This window comes from Corythoichthys intestinalis, chromosome 11 (assembly GCF_030265065.1).
Source record: "Corythoichthys intestinalis isolate RoL2023-P3 chromosome 11, ASM3026506v1, whole genome shotgun sequence".
NCBI lineage: Eukaryota > Metazoa > Chordata > Actinopteri > Syngnathiformes > Syngnathidae > Corythoichthys > Corythoichthys intestinalis.
Window position 1 is genome coordinate 5,641,735 of NC_080405.1, and position 14,014 is coordinate 5,655,748.

Here is a 14,014-nt window from a genome sequence, read left to right on the forward strand (position 1 = left end):
GCAGTAGGTGGACCACTATCGTATCGAATGAATATAGCCTTTTGGCCCTTGTGTGCCTTCAAGATGAGGTTTACAGAGTTGTACAATGAGTGGATTGTGTTCTGCTTCTCAGTTGACAAATGCGGTCAGAGCAATTCATGGGTGGGGCATTTTTTGTCATTACAATCCATATGAACACTGGAGAAGTTTTCAAAGATAAACTTCCGGTCTGGGAATCAAACCCTGGTCTTCCGCGTGACAGGCGGAGATACTGTCTACTATACTAACGTGGAAGTCGATAGTTTTTTGTAGATAGCTCCACGGCTTGAGGTATGCATTGGTAGGAATGATGATTTAGTTATCATGGCCACCACGACAGAAAGTAAGCTTTCATCGAGTCCCAGCAGAAACGGTAGTTGCAGTAGGTGGACCACTATCGTATCGAACAAATACAGTCTTTTGGCCCTTGTGTTCCTTCAAGAGGATGTTCACAGAGCTCCACAATGAGTGAAACACGTTCTTCTCTGTTGACAATTGTGGTTGTAGTAATTTGAGCACTGGAGCATTTAACTAGGATACACTCTCCGTCGGGGAATCGAACCCCGGTCTTCCGCGTGACAGGCGGAGGTACTGTCCACTATACTAACGAGGAACTCCATGGTATTCCTGAGATAACTCCACTGCATACGGAAGGATGATTTAGTTATCATGGCCACCACGACAGAAGGTGAGCTTTCATCGAGTCCCAGCAAAAAAGGTAGTTGCAGTAGGTGGACCACTATCGTATCGAATAAATATAGCCTTTTGGCCCTTGTGTGCCTTCAAGAGGACATTCACAGAGCTCCACAATGAGTGGATTAGGTTCTCCTCTGTCGACAAATGTGGCGGTAGTGATTCATGAGTGGGACAATTTTTGTCATTACAGTCCATACCGAGGAAGTCGATGGCTTTTTGTAGATAGCTTCACGGCTTGTGGTATGCAGTGGTAGGAATTATGATTTAGTTATCATGGCCACCACGACAGAAGGTGAGCTTTCATCGAGTCCCAGCAGAAACGGTAGTTGCAGTAGGTGGACCACTATCGTATCGAATAAATACAGCCTTTTGGCCCTTGTGTGCCGTCAAGAGGACATTCACAGAGCTCCAAAATGAGTGGATTAGGTTCTCCTCTGTCGACAAATGTGGTGGTAGTGATTTATGAGTGGGACCATTTTTGTCATTACAGTCCATATGAACACTGGAGAAGTTTTCAAAGATAAACTTCCTGTCTGGGAATCAAACCCTGGTCTTCCACGTGACAGGCCGAGATACTGTCTACTATACTAACGAGGAAGTCGATGGATTTTTGGAGATAGATTCACTTGTGGTATGCAGTGGTAGGAATTATGATTTAATTACCACGGCCACCACAACAGAAGGTGATTTTTAAACGAGTCCCAGCAGAAAAGGCAGTTGCAGTAGGTGGACCACTATCGTATCGAATGAATATAGCCTTTTGGCCCTTGTGTGCCTTCAAGATGAGGTTTACAGAGTTGTACAATGAATGGATTGCGTTCTGCTTCTCAATTGACAAATGTGGTCAGAGCAAATCATGGGTGGGGCATTTTTTGGCATTACAGCCCATTTGAACACTGGAGCAGTTATCAAAGATACATTCCCTGTTGGGGAATCGAACCTTGGTCTTCTGAGGGACATGTTGGTCTCTGTAGGTCATTCACTAGGTCCACCCGTGTGGTTCTGGGATTTTTGCTCATCGTTCTTCTTATCATTTTGACGCCACGGGGTGAGATCTTGCATGGAGCCCCAGATCGAGGGAGATTATCAGTGGTCTTGTATGTCTTCCGTTTTCTAATAATTGCTCCCACAGTTGATTTCTTTACACCAAGAGTTTTACCAAATTGCAGATTCAGTCTTCCCAGCTTGGTGCAGGTCTACAATTTTGTCTCTGGTGTCCTTCGATAGCTCTTTGGTCTTGGCCATAGTTGAGTTTGACTGACTGAGATTGTGGACAGGTGTCTTTTATACCGATCATGAGTTAAAACAGGTGCCAATAATACAGGTAACGAGTAGAGCCTCTTTAGACCTCGTTAGAATAAGTTAGAACTCTTTGACAGGCAGAAATCTTGCTTGTTTGTAAGTGACCAAATACATATTTTCCACTTTAATTTGGAAATAAATTCTTTAAAAATCAAACAATGTGAGTTTTTTTTTCCACATTCCATCTCTCATGGTTGAGAGACCTTGTTTGTGGGTGTTGACTCACAAACACCCATGCTGACAGTTACAGGCCTCTCTAATCTTTTCAAGTAGAACTTGCACCATTGGTGGTTGACTAAATACTTATTTGCCCCACTATATATGCTTCCCCTTGCTCAGATTATGGAAAAGTATGACATCTCCGATCACAGCTGTGCAGATGACACACAACTCCACATTTCTGTGTCCTGAAGGGCTAAGGCTGCTTATTTGCTGCTTTTGAATCAACTGACATTGCTCCTTTGCTGCTTTTGAGTCAACTGGCATTACACCTGAGAGGAATGAAGGCCAATGCATAATTAAGGCGCGCCCTAGTTCGTATCACCTGGCCGCCACTGTGTTTGGGACATGTTAACTGGAAAATACCACGAGGCAGGCCCATGTCTAAGCACCAACGAAGGAATTATGGACATTGAAGGACAATGGACAAAACTGGTGACTCACGGCAGAAATGCCGACAACATCTTAATTCTGCCTGTTTGGGAATGGGCCGGAAGCTGAGGATCCAGAAGAAAGAAGAGAGTGTATATTTTACTGTGTGCTGTGTATGCTTTACTATGTGCTATGCTGTATTATCATATATTAATGAGTAAGTGTCTGATTATTGTATATACATTGTTTAGAGATGACCAGGCCAAGAGGCTATCGTTCCTAGCGGAAGGTAAGAGAGGGGAATTTTGTCCTGGCTTCAAGAACAAGCAAATATATACTCCCAAATAATAATCAAAATGATATTAGAAGTGCAGGTTTTCGCCCCCCTCTGGCATCTCACCCTTGGTAATTAGGCATTTTAATAAATGAATAAGAAATAAAGAATTGAATAGAAGGCCAACACCAATTGACCTTGGTGATTAGGCATTTTGGTAATGATTAATAGGCCAAATACCAAGGGGATCTGTAAATAAGCTTAAGTTCCAAATACGAAGCCATGAGGCAATAGCTTGCTTGCACGTACAAGCTGATATGAATACTATATATGGGCATGTTTATCAAAAATTTAGTGGAAGAACTCAGTGTGTCTAGGTGAAAACAGATGTTTGCTTGATTTAGGGAAGTGTTTTGAAGAAGTATGCAGACGAGGTTACAAAGTGCGAGACCTCTTATAAGAAACCATGTTCTTAGAAGAAGAATTCCTGGAAGAACAAGAACCAACCAATGAGAGACAGAAAAGATCATGTATCCATGCATCGTCATCATTATGTCTATATAAACCATGTACTTGTCCTTGGGTATTGTTCTCTCTTAGCCGCAGTGTTCCTGTGTATTTGATAAGCTGAGAACCCAGACGTCTGTAATACTTTTACTTGGGAGAATTAAATCTAACTCTGCTAATCTGGTCTGATTGATTCCTGGTCTCTTCTGCGACAGAACGAATGCGCAAAATTGTTAGGTGCGAGAAGGTAAAGGTATAGTATAACTAATTGGATTAATGTTAATTGGAGTCAGATAAGGTAAAACAATTGCTGAAAACTGGTATGTATATTCGTTTAACCTAACAATTTCTTGGTGACCCCGTTACGTGATGTCAAAAGGAGAGATTTGACAGGAATTTCGGTTTTATCCAGGACGTCGATCAGTGTCCGGGACACTGTCTCGTGGTCTGGGACCACTCAGAGTGAAGAAAGCGACGTAAAGGCACTGATCTATTCAACATCTCCTCCACCTCTCTCGGCGCACATCTAAAGGTAAGCAGAATACCTGTTACTATTCTAAATTCTGCACTAGTGATTGATTACTTTAAATTTTAGATTTGGTGGAGTAGTTATGCTGATAGATTAAGGTGTTAAAGTATTAATAGTCGTTACAGAATAGAGTCTGGGACTCATACGCGTCATATTGGTCCGGGACCCAATAATAATATAACGCGCACATAGTCAGAAATAGGTCAGGGACCTAGTTGCTTCGTCGTGGTGGACAAGGTTACGGTGACGATCGTAGTCAGATAACTGGGGTGTTTTTGAGATCCCCGGGGAGAAGTGAGGCCTCCCTAAAAATTAATCGGCGTTGATAGACGTCTTCTTTCTGTAACGGACGAGACCATCAAACATTTTACCAAAAAATGGGGGATGAATGTGACAGCGCTGTGAATGGTGAAAGGAATGAATGGAATGAGATTGAAAGGATGTATGATGACTTGGAAGCTCAAATTTTGAGTGGAATTGACAAAAAGAAAGTAAAGAAGGAGCGGGAAAAATACCGCTCAACTTTTGTTAAATTGCGCCAGGATGAATTGTTTAAAGGTTCCCCAGAACCGTGGACAATGGAAAAATTGGCTATGTCACTCCAACTGAAGGAGAAAAATTTGGTAGATGAGAAAACTCAATTGAAAGAGGAGAGAGAAACCGCCACTTGGCGACAGCGTGGTAAATTAGACAAACTTATTGCAGAAAAAGAACAAGAGAGGCGAAGTCTACACAACTTCGCGACTGTGGCAACCGCTCTTAGTGCATTGCGCCCTAGAGTAAATAATGATGAGTATGAAGAGGCAAAAGAGGGATTTGGAACGGTGATGGGAATTTATCCTAACTTGCCTGTCACCACCACTCAGCCTAATGCCCCACACATGTTTGTGCCAATTCCCCAACCTCCACCATATGCGGCGCCAGGCATCATGGCACCTATTGTCACTTTGGGTGGACAGCTGGTTATGGATGTGGAAGGTGAAGGTGACAGGGTTCCCCAATATGCGGTTAATTTGATTGAGCAAGCTGTGAATGTGGAAAGACGTAATCGTGGCAGTCTGAAACAGGTAGCGGTAGGCACCAGTCCTTTACCTCAAGTGCCGAAGCGTGGTGATGTGAAGCCAGGGGCAGAAGGTGCCAGTCCGTCACCTCTGGTGTTGAGAGGAGTTACTCATATGCATGGGAAGACAGATGAAGCGTTAAAGCAGGCAGATGGAATGTGTGGAAATCAATGTAGAGAAGATGAGAAAGATATGTTGAATTTAGCAATGACTAAGGTTAGAAGAGAGCAACAAGGAAGTGTGCAAAAAGACTTGGGAAGTGAAAATGAAAGTGATGAGGAATGTGATAAGCAAGGAGGGCAGGATAGAAGATTGCTGGCTATTATTACCGATAATGAGTCTCGGAGAGATAGAGAAAGACGGAATGCTGAGCCTCATGGTGGTTATGACTTGAGGAGTGGTAAAACGCAGAAGTTGCAAGGAAATTTGATGTTACCATTAGTACCGACCCCATTGGGTCAGCGCTATGAGTCATTGGCTTTGAGAGATGTGACTGCAATGATGGATAAAATGCCCCCGTTACATCAAGGAGGAAAAATGTGGTTGTCTAAATTTTTGGCGTTGATGAGTGGACAGACATGTACATTGGGAGATATTAGACAGATGCTGGCTGGCGGCTGTTCATTGGTCCAACTCCAAGCTATTGAGGAAGCAGCGGGAACTACTGATTTGGGGAGGGAAACGCCTCTCCCTCGCGTTGCTGGTCAGTTGTTTGAACAGATTAAGTTGTACTTTCCACAGCCCACTGATTTGGCTCCAACTATGTTTCCATATGATGTTAAAATGTCTCCTCCACAACATTATGCGACATGTGTTGAGAATTGGATTGAGATTACGGGAAAGCATCCCGCCGCGTCCCCTGAGTCAGAAGTCTTGTTTAGAACTGCAATAGTGGATGGCTTACCCGCGGAAGTTAAAAAACAGTTGAAGAGTGATCCAGACATTTTAGTTTGTGCTGAAGGCAGATTTAAACGTCACTTGTTACATCATTGCCGCACACATGCAGAGACACAGAGTAAAGTGGATAGTGAGACTGAAGCGTTATCTAAACAATTGCTTAAATTGCAACTGGCTAAAATGCATGGGGAAGCTAAACAGAACAAAACACAGCAGAAAAGAGAGACACAGATGTTGCAGGGACCGGCTGTGATGGGGAGGGGCCGTGCGTCTTTCCGAGGCGGATACGGGGGGCGTGGAAGAGGAACTCCACCCCCGGGGGGAAGGCCCCAATACACTCCCAGTGCATGTTTCATTTGCGGATCATTAGATCATTGGGCTAGGGAATGCCCACAATATAGACCACAAGCCCGCCCTATGGGAGGAGCCCAAAGGCCAATGTCACCGCCTCAAGCTCAAGCAACAGCTCCATCTGGTGGTCATCCATGGCAAGCTCAAAGAACAGCACCATCTGGTGGACATCCAGGGCAAGCTCAAAGAACAGCACCATCTGGTGGCCATCCATGGCAGAAGTCATACCCGCCAACAGGCCAGTACTATCTGGACGATAGTGACTGGCAGGGACAATACGACTAGGGGAGCCTGGGAAGCCCAGTAAGCAATGGCCTGGCAGAACCCATGCTTCAAGTAACAGTGGCTGGACAAACAATACACATGCTGGTGGACACGGGGGCAACCTACTCATCTATTAATATCAACTTACCTCCAGCCGCACTCTCAAAGAAGACCACTACTTTGGTCGGCTTCTCGGGACTACCCCAGATTCTGCCTTTTACGAAACCACTGGACACGACTATCAAGAATACTGGACAAAGGTTCTGGCATACCTACATACACTCATTGGGGACTCCCATCAACCTCATGGGACGTGACTTACTGGCAACCTTACAAGCTCAGATCCTGTGTGGACCACAAGGGCTTCAAATACGATTCCCAGATGGAAAAATACTACATTGTCAACAATCCCTGGGACAAGATGGACAATGGTTGATGGCTCCATTACCTGCCACACCTGAGACAGCAACAATTTACTGGACTCTCTTAAATCCAGAAACTCCCTTTGGGGGAGGTGTGTACTCGACCTATCTCCTGTGGAAACCTTGGATTTGCTCATTGGCACCCTACCATCCTCCAGTCGATCCCTTGCACTGTACGTTGTTTTACGACAGGGAGTGTGATGATGTGTATAGGGATTTATTTGAGGAAATTGATGGTAAGGAGTGGCAATTGTCGTCATCATGTATACTGATCGGAAAGGAAGGTGTTGCAGCAGCCACAGATTTGACACCAGAACAGTTGCCTTGGTTCAAGATGGCACAGGAAGGCTACCCCCACATTTCGCTGGCTGTGGCCCCCGGGCACGAAGCCAGACAATTGGGGCCGATGGTTAGGCGCCTTTTGGAAGAAACAGAATGGGTTAAAACAAACATTCCAGATTTGTGGTGGGCCCCAACGGAAAAAGCTTATAAGATACAGCAGGTGATGAAGGATGAAGGGAGATTGGAAATGGTTTTGTTATCCCGCCTCCATGGCAGGGAACTCTTGGACCACGAACAAGCCTCAGCCATGCTCGACACAATGCCTGACACACTTTGGTCACAGGGACCATTTGATGTGGGTTTTTGCCACTCTGTGACTCCAATTAAATTGTCCATAGATGAGACTCAGATTATACGGAGACCGCAATACAGGTGGCCGCAGGAAGCTGATCAAGGAATGGAAGACACACTGAGGGGTTTGTGGGACGCCGGTGTCTTGGAGTTGTCTAGCTCCACTTGGAATACACCTTTGCGCCCGGTTAGGAAGGCTGACAAAGTGACTTGGAGAATGGCACATGATCTTAGGCCAGTGAATGATGTCACGGTGACACCTGTATTGCCGGTACCAGACCCGCATCGTATCCTAGCTAGTTTGGACCCCTCATATCAATTTTTCACAGTGATAGATTTAGCCAACGCATATTTCTGTCTTCCACTCTCGCCTGAAGACCGTCATGTCTTTGCATTTTCATATAAAGGAGTGAAGTTACAATATACACGGCTTCCACAGGGATTTAAAAACTCACCAGGTATTTTTAATCAGGTGCTGAGGGAACTACTGGCACCATGTGCTATGCCGGAAGGCACTGTATTGTTGCAATATGTGGATGATTTGCTGATTGGAGCTAAGACTGATCTCGCTTGTTTGGCGGCAACTGGAACGGTTCTGCGTTGGTTAGGTCAGCTTGGTTTCAAGGTCTCTAAGAAGAAGTTGCAGTGTTGTAGGCAGAAGGTAACTTTTTTGGGTAGAATAGTTTCTCCATCAGGCCTAGCCATGTCACCTGCACACAGAAACTCCATCCTCCGCCACCCTCGCCCCAACACGGTCAAGGAAATGTTGTCTTTCCTAGGACTGTGTGGCTATAGCCGCAACTATATTCCCAACTTTGTTGACAAAACGGGAATTTTGCGAGGCCTAGTGAAAGAACAAGGAAATCGAAACTTGAAATCTCAGCTTGTCTGGACCGCGGAGGCAAACAATGCTTTTGTCTCCTTGGTTCAGGAACTGGCCTCTGCAGCAGCATTGGCTACCCCTAACTATTCGGTTCCCTTCCATTTAGATGTGTCAATTTCTGGGACCATTGTGAATGGTATTCTCTATCAGAAAGTCAAGAATGGTCGTGCAGTCTTGATGTACTGCAGTGTACCTCTGGATAACATTGAACAAAGACAGCCTGATTGTACTCGGTACGCAGCCGGATTGGCCAAAATTCTTCAAAAAACAGCCCATGTGGTCATGGCCCACCCACTGAATGTACTCACTGACCATGCAGTGTCAGCATTTGTGGGGTCGGCCGCGTTCACTTTAACACCACTAAGACAGATCAGGCTTTTGAAAATTTTGACCGCCCCTAATGTCAACTATGTCCACACGGGAGTGAACATGGCTGACCAGATTCTGATCGGCCCACATGAATGTGCCCTTAAAATCAAGCCACTGGTCAAGATCAGACCTGATCTATATGCGGAGCCCTTGGATCATGGTCGGATTCTGTTCACAGACGGGTGTTGTTGGAGAGACAAGCAGGGCAACTTACACGCTGCAGCTGCAGTGGTGGAATGGCAAGACGGCCACTTCACCACTATTAAATCCCAGCAGATGTCAACTCACCCATCAGCTCAGGCAGCTGAGGTATTGGCACTTATTCTGGCATTGGAATCTGCCCAGTGCGAGGCAGCCACCATCTACTCTGACTCAGCGTATGCAACATCTGCCGCTCACATAGATTTGCTTGGCTGGATGAAAAATGGTTTCATTACTGCTAAAGGAACTGACATTGCTCACAAAGATCTGATGATTCGCCTAGGTGAGGCCATTAAGGCCCCAGCAGAAGTCGCTATTGTAAAGATACCAGGCCACTCTAAATCGGATACACTTGTGGCCCAAGGCAATAACGCTGTAGACGCAGCTGCTAAGGCAGCTGCTGGATACCATGTTGAACGGGGTATGATGATGTCTCGCGGCCCAATTGTAGTTGATGGCAACCACCCGGATGCAGCTCTTCTTGAACCAGTAGATTTGCCAGCATTAATTGACCTTCAGAATTCAGCCTCTCCTGAGCAGAAATCAGTTTGGCTCGCGGCAGGTGCGTTTAAATTACCTGACAAGCTTTGGGTCGGCCCTAATGGCCGACCAGTTCTCCCTGATGGTAAGTTGTTACAGGACACCTTGCTCGAGGCCCACACACCGTCGCATGTTGCCCCGCACTCCATGCTAGCCAAACTTATCATGTGGTGGCATCCCAAATTCTATGATGTCGTATGGAATTTTGTTACAAATTGCGAAACGTGTCAGACATTCAATGCGAAACCAACGTTGAAGCCCAAACCTGGCCTATTCCAACCTGCTCCATGGCCAGGGGCGGAGATTATTATGGATTTTACGGACATGATCACCAGAATTAATGGCAAACGTTACCTCTTGGTCATTGTTGACGCCTTCTCGGGATGGCCGGAAGCCTACCCCTGTGCACGTGAGGACTCAGGTGCCGTAATCAAGTCATTGGTAAATCATTACATACCGACTCATGGATTCCCCGCTCTAATTAGATCTGACAATGGGACTCATTTCAGTAACAAAGCCTTGGCCAAGGTTGAGTCTCTCTTGGGTTTAAAACATCGTTTCGGTTGCGTATATCGACCTCAGAGCCAGGGAAAGGTAGAACGTATGAATCGTACCCTCAAAGAGAAGTTGGCCAAAATCATGGCCACAACAAAAATGAACTGGCTACAGGCCCTGCCACTGGCGTTACTTTCGGTCCGGCAAACGGTGAGTAGACAAACTGGATTTGCGCCTTTCGAGCTCCTGACAGGTAGGTTGATGCCGGGACCGGCATCTTCACTCGTACCGCCACAAGACTTACCTGTGCCTGATTTGTCGCATGCATCCTATTGGTCGTATTTGAATGCACTTGTCTCCAGTGTTTCTGCACAGGTCGTTGAGAAAGCCAGATCAGCGGCTCCTGAAGATCTACCATCTCAAGTCTCCCTCTCGCCTTACGTATATGTGAAAGTCCTGTCAAGAAAATGGTCTGAGCCTCGGTGGAAAGGCCCGTTTAAGGTCATCGCTCGGACCTCTCACGCTGTCCAATTGGACGATCATCAGAAGAAGTGGTATCATTACTCACAACTCCGTCCGGCTCCACAGTCTTCGTGAAATATGGGACCGAGTCAGTCTTTTGGGCGTGTGTCTCACCCGCCCAAGAGAGGGAATGATGGGGATGATGTCACTTGGCGTTCTTTGTGTCTGTTGTTTATGGGAGGATGTCTGCTACTATGTGTTTCAGGGCTTTTAATAAGGTATGTGTCTAATGTGGAGAACCAACTGCTTGCGTCCACGCCAACCGGAGACGCTCAGGGAAGTGGACATGCACAAGTCATCATTCATTATAAATGCCACAATAAGGTTTGGTATGAAGCCGAACACAATTCCTCTGATAGCCTGACTAAGACAGAAAATTCCATCTTGCACCTGAAATGTGTTGACCCTAATTGGCAAAGATATATTGAAGCTTTTAAATGGTATGAGCAAAATGCGTCTTTACATTCAAAATTACAAATGTACCAGGATATGTTGTTTTCTTGTACATCCCAAACATTGATGCCGGAAGGTAAAACAGGAACATGTGTGTATTTGTGTCACGAAGATGGTCAATTCCTCGTTACTACATGTTCAGGTCCAGATAGGCTAACATATGGAGAAATGTGGACATTCTATTCCAGATGTTTGGGTAACCACCCCATCTACAATATACCAGACGCCTTACAATTATTAACAAAAGCGGAATTTGGTCTTCTAAGTCAGCAGAAATATAATGATAGTGTTAACAGACGTTTGCGTTTACCCCCACCTCTAAAATTTCCTGTTTGGTATTGTAATGGTAGCCAATGTGCAACAAATGATTCACTTATGCCAGTAGTATATCACACCCACGTAAAAGAAAGAATACATAAAAGCTTAGTCCATTTACGAACCCTGGTGTGATAACACAGGTCATTAAAGAAATCGATGATTGGTTTAGAGTAGTCACAGGCGTCACCAGCATTAATAATAATTGGCTCCTCATGGTTGAGGAAGCTGCTAAAAGTATACAGTCGGATTGTATTGTATGTTTAGGCGCAAGACCTCTTTTAAAAGTAGTCGTGGCACCAATATCTGTCGATTGTACTATACCTGTGTTGACCCAAACAAAGTTAACTGGTGTTTGCGCCCAATATGACCAAGCTTTTCCTATAGTAGGACCTGAAAAACACAAGCCCATATTTGATAGTCAAATTGCAAAACAGAATTTCACATGCTTTAAATTGAAAGGAGTAGGTGAAAGTATTGGCTTTATAAATCATGAGTGGTGTCAGCATAATTTGCCTATGATTAAAAACAGCCCGGTGTCCCGAGCGGATGTCTGGATCTGGTGTGGCCAAACCCAGTTGTATGACCGATTACCCAATAATGCAACTGGAGTTTGTTCATTGGTAACCCTAATTATGCCAGTAACAGTTGTCCCAATAGATGCCCAGTCGTCCGCACAGAACTGGGGCCAGTCGCTGCAGAACCTTCTACGCAGATCCCGGAGAAGTGAGTCTCCACTGTGGATGTTGGAACCAGATTCCACTTACATTGATGCCATTGGCATTCCACGAGGAGTACCAGACGAATATAAAATAATAAATTCAATTGCTGCAGGTTTTGCTAGCATCCTACCTTGGGTAACTGTCAATAAGAATGTAGATATTCTAAATTATATACATTATAATGTCCAACGTTTAGGCAATTACACGCATGAGTCATTATCTGCTGTACATGAACAATTAGCGGCTACTTCATTAATGGCCTTCCAAAACAGAATTGCATTAGATATGCTCTTAGCCAAAGAAGGCGGAGTATGTGGGAAAGTGGGGGAAACTTGTTGCACCTTTATTCCCAATAATACTGCCCCGAATGGCAGATTGACAAAGGCATTAGAGGGATTGAGCACATTGAATGATAAAATGAAAGAGCACTCCGGAGTGGACACAAGCATCTGGGACTGGACTAAGGCATTTGGCAACTGGAGAGGTTTGATCACGTCTACTCTGCTTACTATTGCTATTATTGCTTCTGTTATTGTTCTCTGTGGATGTTGTTGTCTTCCATGCCTTCGGACCCTGGCCACACGTTTGATCGAGAAAACCTTGGGACCAGTACCACCAGGAGGCCAATACGTCTTGGTCCCACTCCAGGACAGAGATGGGGACCAAAATGATCAATTGCTTAACGCCGCTATATAATCTTTGTTGTGTGTTTTAGGTGGTGACCTCACAAGTGAGGTCAAGAGAGGGAATGAAGGGCTAAGGCTGCTTATTTGCTGCTTTTGAATCAACTGACATTGCTCCTTTGCTGCTTTTGAGTCAACTGGCATTACACCTGAGAGGAATGAAGGCCAATGCATAATTAAGGCGCGCCCTAGTTCGTATCACCTGGCCGCCACTGTGTTTGGGACATGTTAACTGGAAAATACCACGAGGCAGGCCCATGTCTAAGCACCAACGAAGGAATTATGGACATTGAAGGACAATGGACAAAACTGGTGACTCACGGCAGAAATGCCGACAACATCTTAATTCTGCCTGTTTGGGAATGGGCCGGAAGCTGAGGATCCAGAAGAAAGAAGAGAGTGTATATTTTACTGTGTGCTGTGTATGCTTTACTATGTGCTATGCTGTATTATCATATATTAATGAGTAAGTGTCTGATTATTGTATATACATTGTTTAGAGATGACCAGGCCAAGAGGCTATCGTTCCTAGCGGAAGGTAAGAGAGGGGAATTTTGTCCTGGCTTCAAGAACAAGCAAATATATACTCCCAAATAATAATCAAAATGATATTAGAAGTGCAGGTTTTCGCCCCCCTCTGGCATCTCACCCTTGGTAATTAGGCATTTTAATAAATGAATAAGAAATAAAGAATTGAATAGAAGGCCAACACCAATTGACCTTGGTGATTAGGCATTTTGGTAATGATTAATAGGCCAAATACCAAGGGGATCTGTAAATAAGCTTAAGTTCCAAATACGAAGCCATGAGGCAATAGCTTGCTTGCACGTACAAGCTGATATGAATACTATATATGGGCATGTTTATCAAAAATTTAGTGGAAGAACTCAGTGTGTCTAGGTGAAAACAGATGTTTGCTTGATTTAGGGAAGTGTTTTGAAGAAGTATGCAGACGAGGTTACAAAGTGCGAGACCTCTTATAAGAAACCATGTTCTTAGAAGAAGAATTCCTGGAAGAACAAGAACCAACCAATGAGAGACAGAAAAGATCATGTATCCATGCATCGTCATCATTATGTCTATATAAACCATGTACTTGTCCTTGGGTATTGTTCTCTCTTAGCCGCAGTGTTCCTGTGTATTTGATAAGCTGAGAACCCAGACGTCTGTAATACTTTTACTTGGGAGAATTAAATCTAACTCTGCTAATCTGGTCTGATTGATTCCTGGTCTCTTCTGCGACAGAACGAATGCGCAAAATTGTTAGGTGCGAGAAGGTAAAGGTA

The 14,014-nt window shown here is 44.8% G+C and overlaps 1 protein-coding gene and 1 non-coding gene across 2 annotated transcripts; one reads left to right on the forward strand and one right to left on the reverse strand.

The window, feature by feature from the left end:
- Nucleotides 1–559: 559 nt before the first annotated feature.
- On the reverse strand, nucleotides 560–631 carry trnad-guc (transfer RNA aspartic acid (anticodon GUC)). The gene has a single exon. It is a non-coding gene; the product is annotated as a tRNA-Asp (tRNA).
- Nucleotides 632–5,790: 5,159 nt separating this feature from the next.
- On the forward strand, nucleotides 5,791–11,437 carry LOC130924078 (uncharacterized). Its single transcript, XM_057850416.1, has one exon. The coding sequence runs from the start codon at nucleotides 6,554–6,556 to the stop codon at nucleotides 10,628–10,630; it is 4,077 nt and encodes a 1,358-aa protein (XP_057706399.1). The 5' UTR covers nucleotides 5,791–6,553; the 3' UTR covers nucleotides 10,631–11,437.
- The last annotated feature ends 2,577 nt before the right edge of the window (nucleotides 11,438–14,014 follow it).